This window comes from Heterodontus francisci, chromosome 47 (assembly GCF_036365525.1).
Source record: "Heterodontus francisci isolate sHetFra1 chromosome 47, sHetFra1.hap1, whole genome shotgun sequence".
Taxonomy (NCBI): domain Eukaryota; kingdom Metazoa; phylum Chordata; class Chondrichthyes; order Heterodontiformes; family Heterodontidae; genus Heterodontus; species Heterodontus francisci.
In genome coordinates, this window is record NC_090417.1 from 3,743,481 (window position 1) to 3,760,149 (window position 16,669).

Below are 16,669 nucleotides of genomic sequence, written 5' to 3' on the forward strand. Positions count from 1 at the left end.
AGACTGCTGTGGCCAGCGGCAAGAGACAACTGCAATTCTGCCTTCAAGCAACCCTGAGCAAAACAGGCCCACTAAAGAGCACTTTGACCAGCAAGGACCTCAAGAATACAGCTTCAAACTGTATTTAAGTTCATTTATTCTGGACTTTAATCCAACCACCAAATCTATTTTCCCTCCTGTAATCTACTTGTTTGTGTGTGGTTCTCGTGTGAATGTGTGCCAGAACGTGTCGCGTATTTTAAAATCGGGTTAGAGTGTTGAGTACAATAAACTGTCCTCTTTCTTGTTTAAACTCAAGAAAATCTGTCAATTGGTTCTTTTGCAATAATAAAGGAAAAGGGTAAAACGTTTACAGAGGTGGTAAGCACAACCAATGTTTAAAAGGAATAAACTCTATTGCAGTCAAATAAGAGGAAGGGGCAAGAGGGGAGCCCGAGACCCCTCCTCATCTGGCCATAACACCTGATATTCACCAAGTCCCCTCCCTCACGAACTCTTCAGCTCATCCGAAACTCTGCTGCCCACAACTATCCCTGCACCCAAGTCCCACTCAGCCATCGCCTCAGCCCCCTAATGCCACATAGTTAAAATTCTCATCCTCCCTACAACTCTCCCTTCACTTGACTCCATCCACATGTTCCCCCCTTTCCCTCTGCCTCAACATTGACAGAAATGCCTTCAGCCACTTGTCCCCCACGCTCCTAAATTTCTTCCTTGAACCCCACCTCCCCGCTCCTCCTGCAAGACTCTCCTTCTAACACACATCTGACAAATGTTTTGGTCACCTTTCCTAGATTTCCCCTTCTTGACCTTGGTCTCTCTTGCACCTCTGCAGATTTTTTTTCCTTGAAAAGGTGTTATGCTACTGTGGCAGCCACTTAACTCACTTTTAACACAATGCGGAAATAATTTTACACGGCAGAATGAAACACAAGCAGACGTTTATTGCACAAATCAGTGCAAGGAAAGGAGAGGAAGACAAGCACACTTGTACATGAGAGCACATTACGACAGCAGGGTAATAAACAGCAGCAGACAATCTACCATTAACAGACAGCTCGGCCAACCACACAAGAAACACTTTTGCTTTTTGATATCAAAGATATAATTCTCATCAAAAAATTAATTTTTAGAAACATTTTCTCATTCCTTGAAACAAGCGAGTCGCACTGCCATTTTTTTTTTTAAAGGACCAAAGAACTGTAATATACCTGAGATTGTTACACAATAAAATTATACAGAAAATAAAAGTGATTAAAAGACCCTTGTTGATATTGACTGCACTCCTGGAGCACAGCTATTTAAACTCGGGATGCTGGAATGAATTAATGTCTGTGCCATTGCTCCAAGATTGGGTGTACGTGTGTGTACATATATTCAGATTGTTTGATTTCATGCTTCTGTGTTCCAATTAAGCTTTATTCTTCAAAGTCTTAACAAAATATAAAATGTCCCATCATGCATATAGAATATAGCTATTTATATATAAAACTGCATATAGCCTGGTGTACCGAAAGGACGACAGATATTTCACACTACCCCACAACTAGTAATAACAATCACCCATTTCCTAAGCAACCCAACACTGTCATTTTCACAAGCATATGATGGTGGGTCCTGCAACTTTATACATATCCAGTAGGAAGGCTTGCAACACAGGCTTCTACTGAAGAGAAAGGAGCAGGTTGGAAAGAATTAAAGAGAATTTGTGCAGGAGATAGCTGCTAAAGCTAAATACATTTTGGACAAAATACCTGTACTGTGGGACACTATTTTATGGGAGTGGGCCTGATAAGCAATTATCTCGTAAACAGGGTCTATCAACTTGAACAGAAATCACACATGGAAATGTTGGCCATCCTTTTCATTGTTACTTTTTAGTTTGGGGGGTGGGGGTGGTGGTGAGGGGGAGCAAAGTGAGGGGGGAAGGGGAGGATGGAGGAGAGAACCATGTCCCAGAATATTCCATGACCATCCTTGGTTTTACACTTGGCCCAGCTGCTTGCGAGAGGCTTTCCAAACGTGCTCAGTTTCTCCCCATTGTGCAAGTTCCAAACATGTTCAATAGCCAGCAGACAGCCTCTGAGGCTGGGTTTCTCTGTGCTCCTGTAGCACTCTCCCAGCAGTTTAGAATTTTCCAATGAGGAGATCTTCATTACAAACATTCCTCTGAAAAATGTACACCAACTTTCCCCTTCCCACAAACATGGTGATATCATGAGTTGATTGGTTAAGTATCCGGACACAATGGAAAGAACAGAGATGAGAAGTGCCCTGCTGTACAGTAGGGGTAGGACATTTAGAATGAGGTATGTAAAGAACCTTCCCAAGTGTAATCAACCTTAAAACACTCTCATTCTTGTGACTAAGTCCAGCCATTGTTTTGGTGCTCTTGGTGTGGTCAGTCCGTCTGATATAGTATGAATCGTAGGCCTGTGCAGTGAGCTGCTGTAACTACTGCTTGCCAATGGAAATTGCATGCAGTGGAAAGGTTATTTTTTTTTACATTAGGAAAGTTGAACAGAACAAACAGGGACGGGGCTTTCAACAAGGCTGTAGTAGCTGCTTTGCTCCCCTCTGATGGCAAGTTACCACACCTTGGGAATTGTTTCAAATTTCGTGGTTGCAAAAAAATGGCAAGTTCTGATGGTGTCCATTCTAACAACCCCCTGTCCCATTTACTTGGCCATCGAGCAAAAGCAAGAGAAAAACTGAGCAGAGTGTTCATGGGCAGCTGGTCTGTCACCACTTGGTCCTACCTCTGCCAAAAAAAAACCCACCCCCGACATTCATGTTTCATATCAGACTGCATAGTGACTGGCCTCTCACACCTAGCAAGTGTCACAACACTCACGTGTAATCATCAACCTGGCTTCTCCAGCATGCACATTCCCAACGCAGCACCCGTTTCCTCTCTACAAATCCATGCAACAACTTGGAAAGCAAGGTCAGGGAAAAAGAGAAACATTTCAGTAGAAAAGCATTAATAACTACTGCTCCAAGTCTTGTTTTAAAAAAAATCATTTCCCAAGTCTAAAGTCACATCTTTACAGTAAATGTGAAACCAGAGCTTCAGAACGGTTAGTCAGCGAATGACCTATAGCCATGACCATCTGACTGTACACAATAGGCAGCACAAAGAGGAGATGCTGGAGATGGTCTGACCTCTCGGGGTGACCATCTGATCGTCACTGTACTCAATGAGCAGCACAAAGAGGGGCTGCAAGGTAACAATGAACACCGACCAGCTTCACTTAGAATGACCAAATGTCTCATATTACCCTTCCTAACCCAGATCATTTGCACAGTAATTCCATACCACTCATTACTTAATCTAACTTCAATTAATAAAAGATCAGGACAGTGTCAAAACAAAAACTGAAAGTACTGTTGTCACACAGATCAGCCAGTGTGTGGCAAAGAGAAGAGGCAGAATAAGGACTCAGGCTCCAGTAGAAATGAGCCTAATGAAGTGTTGTTGCTGTTAATGTTAACGTGTCTGTTCTCTACAGTGGCTGGTTGACCTGTGTTTCCAGCATTTGCTGTCTTTCTTTCAGATCCCTGCACTTGCAGGATTTTGCATTTTATTTATGTTACTGACAAATCCTTGTAAGGCAGTATCTTAATTTTCCAAGCAGTCTTTGGCTGCTGGCAGGACTCGGGGCAACTGCAATGGTCAAAATAAGCACAATGTAATCTGACTCCATTGCAACACTCTTTACCTATACCATTACTATGTGGTGTCAATGCTGCTGCCTTCACACAGCTGTTACTGATACACCAAGCTTAAAAACCCATTAGCGCTCCAACAGCATGACAAAGCATTGCCCAATACATCTCAGAGAAGCCTGAAGAAAGAACATTTGCTGGTTTGTCTTCATCCAGTCTTTAGAATGGGGGCTCAATCACCTTGAACATTCCCCTCTCTTGCTTTAGCCAAAGCACAGTGAAATTATTATATATTTTAAATGATGGATGCAACAAAGGCTTTAATCAATCTGATGTTGATACAAAGATGTACAGATTTGCCTTAAAGAGGAATTTGTGAAATTGGTCACATTTCGTTACAATGCTCACCACTAAAGTGACATTCCTTATTTGGATGGTTCGATCTTGATGCACAGATGTTCTTATAAGCACACTAGGTTTGTTTCCAGTGTATTTGCAAACCAATTAGTTGCCGAAGCTACACGAAGTCCGATTTCTACACAGTGGTGTCAGCATTGTATTTTACTTGCTGTGGTCTGTCAATCCAGTTCCCCATGTCAATCACCAGTGCTGTAATGTTACTTGAAATTATTATTACCGACCATGACTTGGGAGCTCTCCTCTCCGTGCCCTTAGCTACTACCCTGCGATCCTCTCCAGTTTGTCCAACACACCCTGAATCTTGTGGACAGCTTCCTTTCGAGCCTGCCGGATGTGCTCCTGACCGTTGGTTTCCACTGAGTCGACTTCCAGAAGTTGCTTTGTCAGGAGTTCTTCCAGTAGCCGGTAAGTCTTGTCTCCCCTCTTTCCATCAAACTGATTCACCTCCACTTCCAACTGCTGCACATTGCTCAAGACCTGCTCCACTTTAACATGGCCTGGGTGGGCAGCAATTTCAGTCTGCTCCATACCATTATTTGTAGGAGCTGCAGGTTTCTCTCTGGCACGCTTGTTCTCTGCATGGGTCTTGTACACAGTAGGAGGAGCACTGTACTCGATCCTTTGGCCGTGGGACGTGTTTGGCAGCTGGTCTGCACTTTGAGCTGGGATATAGCCCGTGGCCTGCTGGTCGCTCCCTAGGTAGGTAGCGTTGCTGAGACGTGGTCGGAGGTCCTGGTGATTCAAGGGATACGGAAGATCCTAGAAGACAGACAAGACTGCTTAGAAAACAGCAAGGAGCATTTAAACAGGGGAAGCCCACTGATTCCCAGTGACTGAATAAATCCAATTCAGTTCTTCTGAAATGGGACTGGAGGATTATTTTTAAATGGTGTGTTTCTGTGCAACTGCATCGATTAATAGTAAGGGCCATTGTTTTATGGTGAGTGCAAGTCAAGTTCTATTTTTATTGCATGGGATTAAAGCAATGTCACCCATCATCCGAGCAGAGTATTCCAGAATTCCAGCAGTTTCTCTGTGAAAAGTGCCTTATTCACAGCTTATCAATGGATCACACCCAAGAAAAAAAAAATTAAAAGTGCGCAATGAAATGACAGTTTATTTACTATTTAATGAGCGAGGGGGAATTCAGAGGATAAAACCTGTGACAGAGCAAAACGGGGGAAGGAATTTCAAATAAGCCACCATTGTATGGTCATATCAGAGAATGAAAACAAATGATTACTGGTATAACTATGGAGGGAAAACACACACTAATTTGCAAACACCTCAGAACAGGTTCTCGATGGACAAAAGCAAAATACTGCGAATGCTGGAAATCCGAAATAAAAACACAAAGTGCTGGAAATACTCAGCAGGTCTGGCAGCATCTGTGGAGAAAGAAAGAGTTAACGTTTCAGGTCGATGACCTTTCAGGAGTACTCCTCTTTAGAAAGAACTTGCGTTCCGTAACACCCGAAAGGAAGAGAAAATGTTTTTTGTTAAAGCGTCAAATAAGACGAAAGATGAAATGAAATTGTGGAGCAGGAGACCTTTGAGATAGGGTGAGTCGGTGCTGCTGGAGAGAGAGGTCCAGTGTGTACATGTGATGTACATGGTATTGATTGCGGATCTCAGGATGCAGCGAGAACAGCAGCCCGAAGAATGTTGTGTCTCGGAGATACCTGTAATCTTGGTGGATTTCAAACATGAAGGTTAGAGCTTTAGTTGGAATCCACGTGAAGCAAGTCAGAGCCGGAGACACGAAGGAAGGAGATGTGGCTGTGTAAACTAGTTTTGTTGGACACCTTATCAAACATCAGGAGGAAAATGGAAAGCAATGAAGGTGAACAAGGTAAAAGAGACAAGCAGAAATCCCACTGGAGAGAAGAGTGGAACTTCAAGGCAGGCATTCTTGGAGTGGAAGTGTCAGTGAATTCAACACAGATACAAGCAAAACACTGCAGATGCTGGAAATCTGAAATAAAAACAGAAAGTCATGGAAATACTCTGCAGGTCTGGCACCATTTGTGGATAGAGAGAAGCAGAGTTAACGTTTCAGGTCAGTGACGTTTCATCAGAACACAATGGAATTCGGTGATGTACATGTGCCTTTCTTTCCCTGCTTCTTCCAGCTGAAAGGAATTGCAAAAAATCCTTCTTCAGTTTACCTGCTACTTGGTTGTGGAAGTAAAATAAGGAGACTAACACGTACCAGAAAAGCCCACGAGAATGGAAAATGAATTTCAACGACAGTGTCTGACACCTGGAAGCTTTAAGTCTGTTATCCTGTTCTTGATGTTATTGAATGCACAAATTTGAAGAGAGACAAACCCATGACGAACTATTTTCCTCAACCAATTCTAATGAGGACAGGACAAGTTCCCCAAGGCTTCACTATATGAAGTTCATTTAAAGCACAAATTTCTGACTGTGCATGGACTTTACTTACCTGCTGTTCATACATAGATGGCGAGGGTGTACCCCTTTGCCACCCTGGAGTTGGTCCTGAAACAACATTGCTCCCAAAAGGTGGCATCGCATGATTGAACTGCTCCGCAGATGATGATAGTCCTGCTGCTCGTGTCTGGGCCCACAGATCATGAGATTGCAGTCCTGTTGATGGCAGAGAGGATGCTTGTGTCGAGGGCGACCAGGGCTGGGATTGTGGGCCAGGCACAGGCTGATGTTGGGGAGGATACACACACTGCTGGGGGGCAGAAACTGAGTTTCTGAAGTGGTACTGTGAGGCTGTCACCGGATACTGGGGCTGTTGATCATACACCTCCTGTTCAGTGTGAAACAAAGTACAGAATGGGTTATTGAAAAGGCAGGTTTGCAGCAGAGGCTTATCAACACAAATAACTAAAGAACAAACCTTCTGGAAGAATTTTATCACTTGTAGTGCAGCCCAACCAAGAATTTATCAACTGTGCATTGGTGGGGAAAGGTACAGCCTGGTATAACACTAGGCTACATAGACCAGAGGATGCCAGTTTACATAGACAGTCTGTAAATAGTTGGTAGGTCGCAGCACCTGTGGGCATCAAATGACAAAAGGACTGAAATTGGCTCTCAACGCCCTCCATGGTTGAGCAACCTGACAACTCAGACAGGCACATGTTCATGTGGAACCTGATGTCTTTTCAGATGATGCTGGGGAGAGGTTGCACGTAGATGAGAAACAGAATGGGGCAAGGCGTGAAATGAAAAAAAGACTTGCATTTCAGTAGCACCTTTCACGACCACTGGATGTCCCAAAGCGCTTTACAGCCAATGACGTACTTTATAAGAGTGTTTGCTGTTGTTATCTAGGAAACACAGCAGCCAATTTGCACACAGCAAGTTCCCATAAACAGCAATGTGATATGACCAGATCATCTCTATTTTTATGACATTGATTGAGGGATCAATATTGGCTCGGGCAGCAGGGATAACTCCCCGGCTGAAAGAGAATTCTTCGGTCTTTCACGAGCAATAAACTTGGGGTTGGGTTGGAGCTAAAACATACTGCACTCTGCCAAGTACTTACCCCAGTCAGGTAACTAGCGCTGAGTCTTGTCCGAGACGCTTCTCATTTCTAGTTTCTGTTCTGTACTTCTTTATGAACCTTACTTGAGTTTGGCAGGAGGAATGGAGCTGTGCCAATGCAAATAAATCAGCATTGCCCTTTTTTTTGAAAGTTTGCTGGGATATACACATGGACAGGTGGTCTGCTGGCTCGTTACTACTTTCCCTCCCATGTTCTCCCTTCATGTGACAGTCTCTTACTTCCCTCGCACTGTAAGTCAAACCCAGAACTCTCCTCCAACTAAATATTGAAAGGGTAACGTCACTGTATTTGGTTCTGCACTACAAACTCTGTTCCTGAGCCACTATTTCCATCCCTGTTAACTGTCTGAAGCTCAGCTTGACCACTCACGGCTTTGGTGATGTGCTTGACTGCGAGATGAGCTTCTGACCATGTATCCGCTCCATCACCAATATTATCTATGAACATCTCCATAACATTGCATGACGCTACCCCTTCCTCAGCTCATCTTCTGCTGAAAACCTCATCCATATGCCTTTGTTACCTCAAGACTTGACTATTCCAATGCACTCCCATCTTCCATGCTTTATAAACTTGTGCTCATCCAAAACTCTGCTGCTTGTTTCTGAACTTGCTCCAAGTCCTGTTCAGCATTCACCCATCACCTCCTGTGCTTGCTGACTGACACTGACTGCTGGCCTGACCATGCCTCAGTTTCAAAACTTTCATGGGCCTCGTCCCTCTCTATCGCTGTAACCTCCGTGAGCCCTGCAACCCTTCCAGATCTCTCTGCTCCTCCAATTCGGGCCACTTGCACATCCCCGATTTTAACTACTCCACTATTGGTGGCCATGCCTTCAGCTTTTTAAGCTCTGGAATTCCCTCCCTAAATTATTCCACCTCTCCCTTCAATAAGATGCTTAAGACCTACCTCTTGACAAAGCTTTACGTCACCTGACCTGCTACCTCCTCTGTGGCTCAGTATCACAAGTGTTTTTATTGATATCACATTTGTTAAACACCCTGGAACATTTTGCTACGTAGAAACACAGAATTGTTACAGTACAAAAGGATACCATTCAGCCCATTGTGTTTGCACTGGCTCTCCAAAAGAGCAATTTACCTAGTGCCACTCCCCTTTTGAATGCCTCGATTGAACCTGCCTCCACCACTCTCAGGCAGAGCATTCCAGATCCTAACCACTCGCTGTGTGAAAAAGCTTTCCCTCATGTCACCATTGCTTCTTTTGTCAATTACCTTAAACTTGTGCCCTCCACCAAAGGGAGCAGTTTTCCCCAATCGACCCTGTTCAAACCCCTCATGGTTTGGAATACCTCTATAAAATCTCCTCTCAACCTTCTTTGCTCCGAGGAAAACAGTTCCAATTTCTCCAATCTATCCAGGTAACTGAAGTTGCCCATCCCCGGACCATTTTCGTGAATCTTTTCTGCACTCTGCCCCAGGTCTTCTTGTCTTATCTAATGTGTGGCACCAAGAACTGGACGCAATACTCCAGCTGAGACCGAACCAGTGTTCTTCACAAGTCCAACATAACCTCCTTGCTTTGGCACTCTAGGCCCCTATTAATAAAGACTAGGATACTGTATGCTCTATTTACTGTGCTCTCAACCTGCAATGATTCATGCACAGATACACCCAGGTTCCTTTGCTCCTGCAGCCCCTTTAGAATTGCACCCTTGATTTTGTATGGCCTCTCCGTGTTCTTCCTACCAAAATGTATCACTTCACACCTCTGTGCATTAAATTTCATCTGCCACTTGTCCACACATTCCAGCATCCTGCCGATGTCCTTTTGAAGTCCGACACTATCCTCCTCCCAGTTCACAATGTTTCCAAGTTTTCTATCATCTGCAACTTTTGAAACTGTACCCTGTCCACTAACGTCTAGGTCAGTAATATAGATCAAATATACATTAAAATTATATAGTTATAAATTGTTGGTGTTGTTACATGACTTCCACAAAAACTTGTGAGCCTTGTGCTTTCCAGTGCAGTTCATTACTGCTCAATAATCTAACCTTTCAGCCACTCTCATTTAGTACTGAATTTTAGACATATGCCCCTCGATCATATTTTAGACACCCACAATGACCAACACTTACCTGCTGCCCTTGAGTCGGATAGGCTGTGTGAGCTGGTGTCTGTGTCCTTGATGGCAGTCCCTGGGAGGGTGGCCCAGTCTGAGAATGGGCCCACTGTGCAGAGGAAGCATGCCCGTTGGATGGGGGCCTGGGCAGCCCGGCTTGCTGACTGGGGTGAGGGGTCTGTTGCAGGTGTGGCTGCTGCTGCTGGTAGGACTGCTGCTGGATGTTTTCACCTGTTATGTTCTCAGACGGTATGCTCTCACTCACTCCTCGTGGATACCAAGTGCTCCCTGGGATGTGTCCTGGTGATGAAGATCGTCCAGAAGTGAACACACCGTTGACTATACCCTGAAACAAGAAAGAGCACATAGATTATCCATTCACTATAGAAGAAGCATATTCACCGAGGGCACGTACAATCAATTATCACAGTTTACAGAATGGATTTTTATAAGTTAGAAAAGGGAAATAACCATCCCCAGTTACCACGTTTTACACTTTAAAACTCATGACCACATGCGGCCCCTGGAGCAGGTTTTTTTTTTGCTGAACTCCCTCTGTCATGGCCTCATTGAGTTCCAGCCTAGTGACATAAACAACAGCACCAGACAACAAACAAACATTGGCATTTGTGAGGTCACTGGAGCAGAGCCTGTTAACCCAGCAGCAGCTCGCTGCCTTTAAATATCACTCCTCACTGAGGAACTGAAGGGGTGGCCAAAGAGGACAACTTTGGCTTGCTTTCTGAAAGCAGGCAGAGATGGTAGAAAAGCAGAAGGAAGGAATGAACAAATATCCTCCAATATTAGAGCAGAGGGAGTACAGAATGTGCTCGCTCAGAAGGAATGCGAGACAGGAACAAAGCAGGAGGATAGCAGAGTCCTGAGGAAGTGATGAGTTAATGGAAAATGAATTGGAGACTGAACCATCAGCAGCACACACATGGCTGTTAGGAAGAACAACTCGTCATGAGCCTGGTTCTAAATGCCTTGCGAGGGGTAACTTAGTTAGAGATGCATGGTGTCAGACCACACCCAAGGGTGGCTGTCCAAAGCCACGGTAAACAATTCACTAAAGTGTGCAAGACTGGCGTTCCGGAACAATAACTCGAACTTATACATCACAGTTAACATAGAAAACCATCCCAAAGTACTTCACAGAAGCATCATCTGATTGAAAATGGATTCCAAGACAGTATCAAAGAGAAGTGTTTTAAGCAGAATGTCAAAGCCAGTGGGGCAAGTAAAGATACTTTGGGGAAAGAATTCCACAACAGTGGGTCTAGATGGCTGAAAGCACAGGGGCAGCACAAATGGCCAGAGGAATGGTGAGCTTTCGGGGTTGAGGGTGGGGTGTAAGGGTGAGAGGGGCCAGACTTAGTGGGGATTTCAACACAAACTTTAAATTGGAGACATTGGGGGACTGGGAGCCAATGTAGGTCAGTGAGGATAGGGGAGATAGATGAGTGGGACTTAGTGCAGGACAGGACATGGACAGAAGTTTTGGCTGAGTTGAAGCTGACAGAGGGTGGGAGGAGGGAAGGAAGGCCAGGCAGGAGAACACTGAAATAGTCCAGTCTGGGGAGGCACAGATGAGGGTTTCAGCAGCAGAGGGGCTGAGGCAGGCTAGGTTAGGGAGCTGGAAATTGGTGGCCTTTTTGATGGAGAGGATATGGGGTTGGAAGCTCAGCTCATAGGGTGCCGAGATTGCACTCATGGCTTCAGCCTGAGATAGTGGCTGGCGAAGGGGATGGAATCGGTGGCAAGCTTGATGGTTAATATTAGAGTTAACAGCAGCTTCTTGTTTAGAGGGTGTGGATGCAAGGGCAACAGGACAGTGCTCAGAATGTAAACCAAGCAACCAGTCATTTGTTCCAATGATTCAATACATGTTAAAGATCCCAGGCTACAATGCAGATCAGGGAGTGCCCCCAGTGAGCAGGGTGACCAACGGCATCATCCACACATTCATTTGTCAGTCGTCATGTGACTGGCTGCTGCACAGTCAACATGCATTTGGCTGCACACAACCACAAAAGGTTAGGAGTTTCAATGTGAGCAGCACTCTGAATATAAGTATCGTCAGACTGAAATGTCATTGGTTGGCAACTGCCAAACATCATCACAGGGACTGACTGATTCGTGACTGCTGGTCAATTTATCTCGAGATGATTCAATGAGGAAAATATGGCACAGCAGACTTGCAGCAAAGGTCAAGTTAGTCACTGTCTCTTCTTGGCTCAACCCAATCGCAGATACTTGTCACCAAGTTTCCACCCTATAATCTGCTTCATATTCCAGCCTCTTCAAACAACACATCAGCCACTGCCTGAGGTGGCTCGGTGCCAGTCTTGAGATCATTCTCCAATCTAGACAAATGCAAAACACATCTTCAGTAATACAAAGCCACAAGGTATTTAAATTCTGGCAGTGAAACAGTTTGAACAAGAAACTGCCTGTACATATTCTTCTCTCTGTTTTGATGTACTGCAACTCCGGGTCGTGAGTGAGGATCCGTGCAGAGCACAGAACAACACTTGTAGTACAGTTCATTGGGATTGAAGCTCAGCCACAAAATAAGGGAATGGAAACACTAAGTTGGCAGCTAAATCATACTAATGCCCTCCTCAATCTCCACTATCTACCCAACCATACCTCAATCTACTAATCAGTTCTCTGGGGAAGTGGGGAAAATGGTGTCCACCAATGCAACGTTAAGCTCAGTGACTCAGTCTCCACATTGAAAATTTCATTGGATTTATATTAGATTCAGAAAAAAAGTTAACAATGACAACATGAGTGCAATTTTCAAAGATCCTCCAACAAAATAAGTGGACGATTTCCCTTTTACTCTCAAAAATGCTTCTTCTGAGATCTTAATTAAAGGCTTTCACTAACATGAAAACATTTGCAACTATAGGTTGTTCAGCTGTATAATGATGCATGTTTAATAACTAGACATAAAATATTTGTTTTCCGGAAGGCTCAAACGTTCTCCCTTTATAGGAAGAATCTTTTTGGAACTGAAATTGTGCTGAAGCAAAGGCCGCTGATCCTCATCATTCACTCGAACGATGATTGCAAATCCATTTACTACCGTGCATACATTTACCAAGTGTCACCACTATAACAGAGAGGAGGGAAGCAATTTTAACCTTACCTGCACAGCAGGAACGAATTTTACACCCCATCCAACTTTCCTCTCCACTGAAGGTGATCAGGTAGGGTGTAAAATGGACATCTGACCAGAACCTACCCGGGTAGAAGGTTGCTGAGGTTACAAATCACCCCAAGAGTGAAGGATACAGAGACAGACTAAGATAGAGAGAGCAAGTAAATGAACAAATAGCAGGCTGTGCTAATTGGTTTACAAGATCAGTACATAATCTAAAGGCACACTAAATTAATTTTTTGTTTTGAACAGTCCAAACTCACGATTTAAATCTCAATTTCACAGTAACATGTCAAAATAAAAATGAAATGACATCTAGTCAAGTCATTCCGAGTTCTTATAATCAGCACATCACCAGCTAACTGCCATAAATACAGGGAGCTTCAGTATGAAGTTGCATGCAACACTGTTCCAACATTACCTGCTTTCATATAGCACTATCAGGACTGGAAGCAATTATAGTTCTTTCACTTACAAGTGCTTCACAAGAGACACAGGAAATAAAATCACGAGGAGGAGGCAATTAAAACCACGGTTGAAGAGGTGGGTTTTAAGGAACTTAAAAGGAAGTGAATGAGAGTTTAAGGAGGAAACTGCAGACTGATGCCTGGAGGGTGGAGAATGGAAGAACTTTGAAATAGTCACACGTGGTGTGGTGGTGAAAAAGGTCAGGTTTCAGCAGCTGAAGGGAGCAGCAGAGTCCAGCAACATTAAAGATGGAAGTAATGGCTCCTCATGATCAAGTAGAAACGAGGTCAGAAGCTCAGGTCCAACAGAACATCGAGGTTCAAGTGGCTGTGGACAGGAATATGACTGGTGGCATGGTTACATAGTTTGTGGCAGGAGACAATGATCCAGATTTTACTGTCAAATGGTCGGATTAACATGCTTGGCATTGTTAATGTGCAAATTGTCCAGCAACTCATGGGCGAGGAAACGATACACTGCAAATTGCCACAAGCCTATACACTCTGCTCCACTGTGTATCTTGTGAAAATGGCTGTCCACCCTCAGCCACCCCATGATTTTCGAGAAAATAGCTGCATTTGCACATTAATTGCCCCAGAAAGTCTGGGTTCAGACTCAACAGATATATATATATTCCTGCATGACCACTCAACCCCTCTCACTCAGAAAAGCAACAACTTCAACTGTGGAGTCTCATTCCTGCAGGTAGTAAATTGTTAATGATTTTTAATTTCCATTTAAGAACTTCTTAATTTTCTTTTGTCTCTTTTTCTGCTCTCAATCCAAACTTTCTTTCCCTCTCGATTTCTCTGCGTATCTGATTTGACTCCAATTCACCTGATTGCCTTGTGTCGTTCCTCTTTCTTTTGCAATCTTTAAATATGATCCGTTAAGGAGACAGATTGTTGGTGCTGTCGTTTACTGAGCTCCGTCCTGCCCTCACTGTGTCTTTGGCAGTAAGATACAGTGGAAAGCAATTTGAGCTGAAGTGTGAGGTCAGTCTAATGAAGAGGGCATCCAGCAAAATCTGGGCCAATGCCTTGGTCTTATTAGTGCTGAACGGAAGGAAATTACAGCCTAGATCCATGTCTTGATTATTTCCCAGCCTCCTCACAGATATACATTATTCTACATCAAGCATCTGAACCGCTCGATTCTAGCCTGGGATTTGCTGTGTTTAAATCTCTGGAAAAAAAAGGGAAAAGTTACCTACTTGTGGAGGCATTGGATGGTCCATCATTTGAGAATAGTTACTCGGATACGGAGTTTGGTGTCCAGTGGGATACCAGTAATTGGAGGCATATCCCGGATATGGCATTTGCTGGAAAACACGAATAGAAGGGCAATAAGACATCCTGAAGCAAAGCAAGCAATTCAAAAAGAACTTTAATCAGAGCATGAGCACCATAGCTGCTGGGATCATTAGAACAAAAGTAACAGTTGCAAGGTGATGAGATGTACCACATAGATACATCCATCCAGTCAGCCAATGGTAGTTAAAGCTGTGCGATGCTGCTATGTGAGTCTAATGTTTGCTGCTCCTGAGGCCGCCATACTGCAGTGAAGGCCAGTTCAACAGGTACCTTATTGAGTCTGAAAATGGGGGCAACATGCAGTATGAATAATGGTCACTGAGACACCAGTGACAAACCTCTGGACAAAAGCAAACTCATCCTTCAGCTTAACGGAAATCCACAAAGCCATGAGATCAAACAGGGTTTGTTTCTCAACCTCAAACACAATCATTCGGACTGTAAGCAAGTCCCTGTGCCATCATTTTATAGCGTTCCTTGAACTGCAAGGGGGTCAAAATACACCTTGGCAAAAAGAAGTTTCGAATTTTTGGAAAAAGGGATGCAGACCTTTGTCAGTAATAATATCGACCGACGGTTCTTGTAAATTTGGGCCCCGCTTCCCCCTGCAAAAAGACATGAACAGCGTTGCTGTTACTTGAACACCAGACCAGGAATAGGCCATTCAGTGGCTCAAGCCTGTCCCACCCACTCAGTCTAATCTATACCTTAACTCCACTCATCCTCCATCGCCCTTCAAACTTTCCCTAACAAAAAATCTATCAATGTCAGTCATGAATGCTCCAGTTGTCCCAGCATCCACAGTTTTTTTTTGGGGGCGGGGGGGAAAAGAGAGGGGCAGGGAAAGAGGGTGGGGAGAAAGAGAATTCAGGATTTCTATCATCGGTCGTGTGAAAACATGCTTCCTATTTTCACACCTAAATCGCCTAGCTTTATTTTTAGGTTTACATCCCCTCATTCTTGATGCCCCAGAGGGAAACGCTTTCCTGTGTCTATCTTATTGAGACATATTAACATTTTAAAGATCTTGATCAGATCACTGCCTCAGTCATCTTTACTCAAGGGAATAAAAATCAAAACCAAGTGCGGGCAGGAGTTAGATTTCTACTAAAAAGCTGACAACCACTGCCTGGACGTTCAATGGACTGCAACGGTCAGAATCGCTTGGGGTGAAACCAGACAAGTGGGACAGCAACTAGAATCAGAGCATTGCAAAACTGAGCAGGGCCAGATGGGCAAATGCCCTGCACGGTGCGATGCTCAGTCTTAAAGACTTTGTGGTGATCGTGTTTGGTCAGATTCTCCAGGAGGTCCACCTGGAGTGCTACCATTAGCTCTGGCGGTGATGGGTGAGGGAGCTTCAAGGGTTTGTGCCGCTGGCACTCCCTGGCCCCTGCCAGAAAGGGCATGTGAACATGTTGCAGGGTGGAGGAAAAGGGATGGGCTGGAATACGCTGCCTCCCATGGTCGAATAGCCCTCTGGCACCTACTGGGTGCAATACCCCGAGTACAAGGGCACTTGGTTGAGGCACTGCAGGGGGTGCCCTGTGCCAATGTTACTAGAGCTTGGCAACAGAGACAACGTCTTTAAGATTAAAATAAAATCCGTCGGCCAAAGGTTTAAAGTGCTGAGCATGCGCTGTGCGGCTTGCCCCTTTAAGCTGCCCTCGCCGCCGGCTCCACGGCCCCGGTGACAGCCTCAGGCCCCGCTCTCACCTGCTTGTGGAGGCCGCTCCTGAGCCTCGGGTCGTCCCAGGTGGTGGTGCCCGTGTTGTGGTCGATGTAATAGGGCCAGCCGCTGTGCGGGTCCCGCTTCATCTCCCAGCCCCGGGGCAGGGTGGCCACACCGACCGGGGCCTCGCTGGCCATGGTCGGTGTGTGTCCAGTTGTGCCTCGCCGCCGCCTACCCCAGACCCCGGCTCGGGCTCTCTCTCAGGGTCGGTCTCTGTCGCCGCTCCCAGCCCCAACCGAGCACAGGCCGCCGCTGATTGACA

General features: G+C 44.8%; 1 protein-coding gene across 1 annotated transcript; it reads right to left on the reverse strand.

Annotated features, from left to right (window-relative positions):
- Positions 1 to 924: 924 nt before the first annotated feature.
- On the reverse strand, positions 925 to 16,669 carry LOC137357184 (BAG family molecular chaperone regulator 4-like). Its single transcript, XM_068023314.1, has 5 exons — positions 16,392 to 16,669; positions 14,576 to 14,683; positions 9,742 to 10,071; positions 6,539 to 6,874; positions 925 to 4,848 (listed from the first exon to the last, which is right to left on the reverse strand). Exons 1-5 carry the CDS (start codon positions 16,542 to 16,544, stop codon positions 4,348 to 4,350), a joined length of 1,428 nt encoding a protein of 475 aa, XP_067879415.1. The 5' UTR covers positions 16,545 to 16,669; the 3' UTR covers positions 925 to 4,347.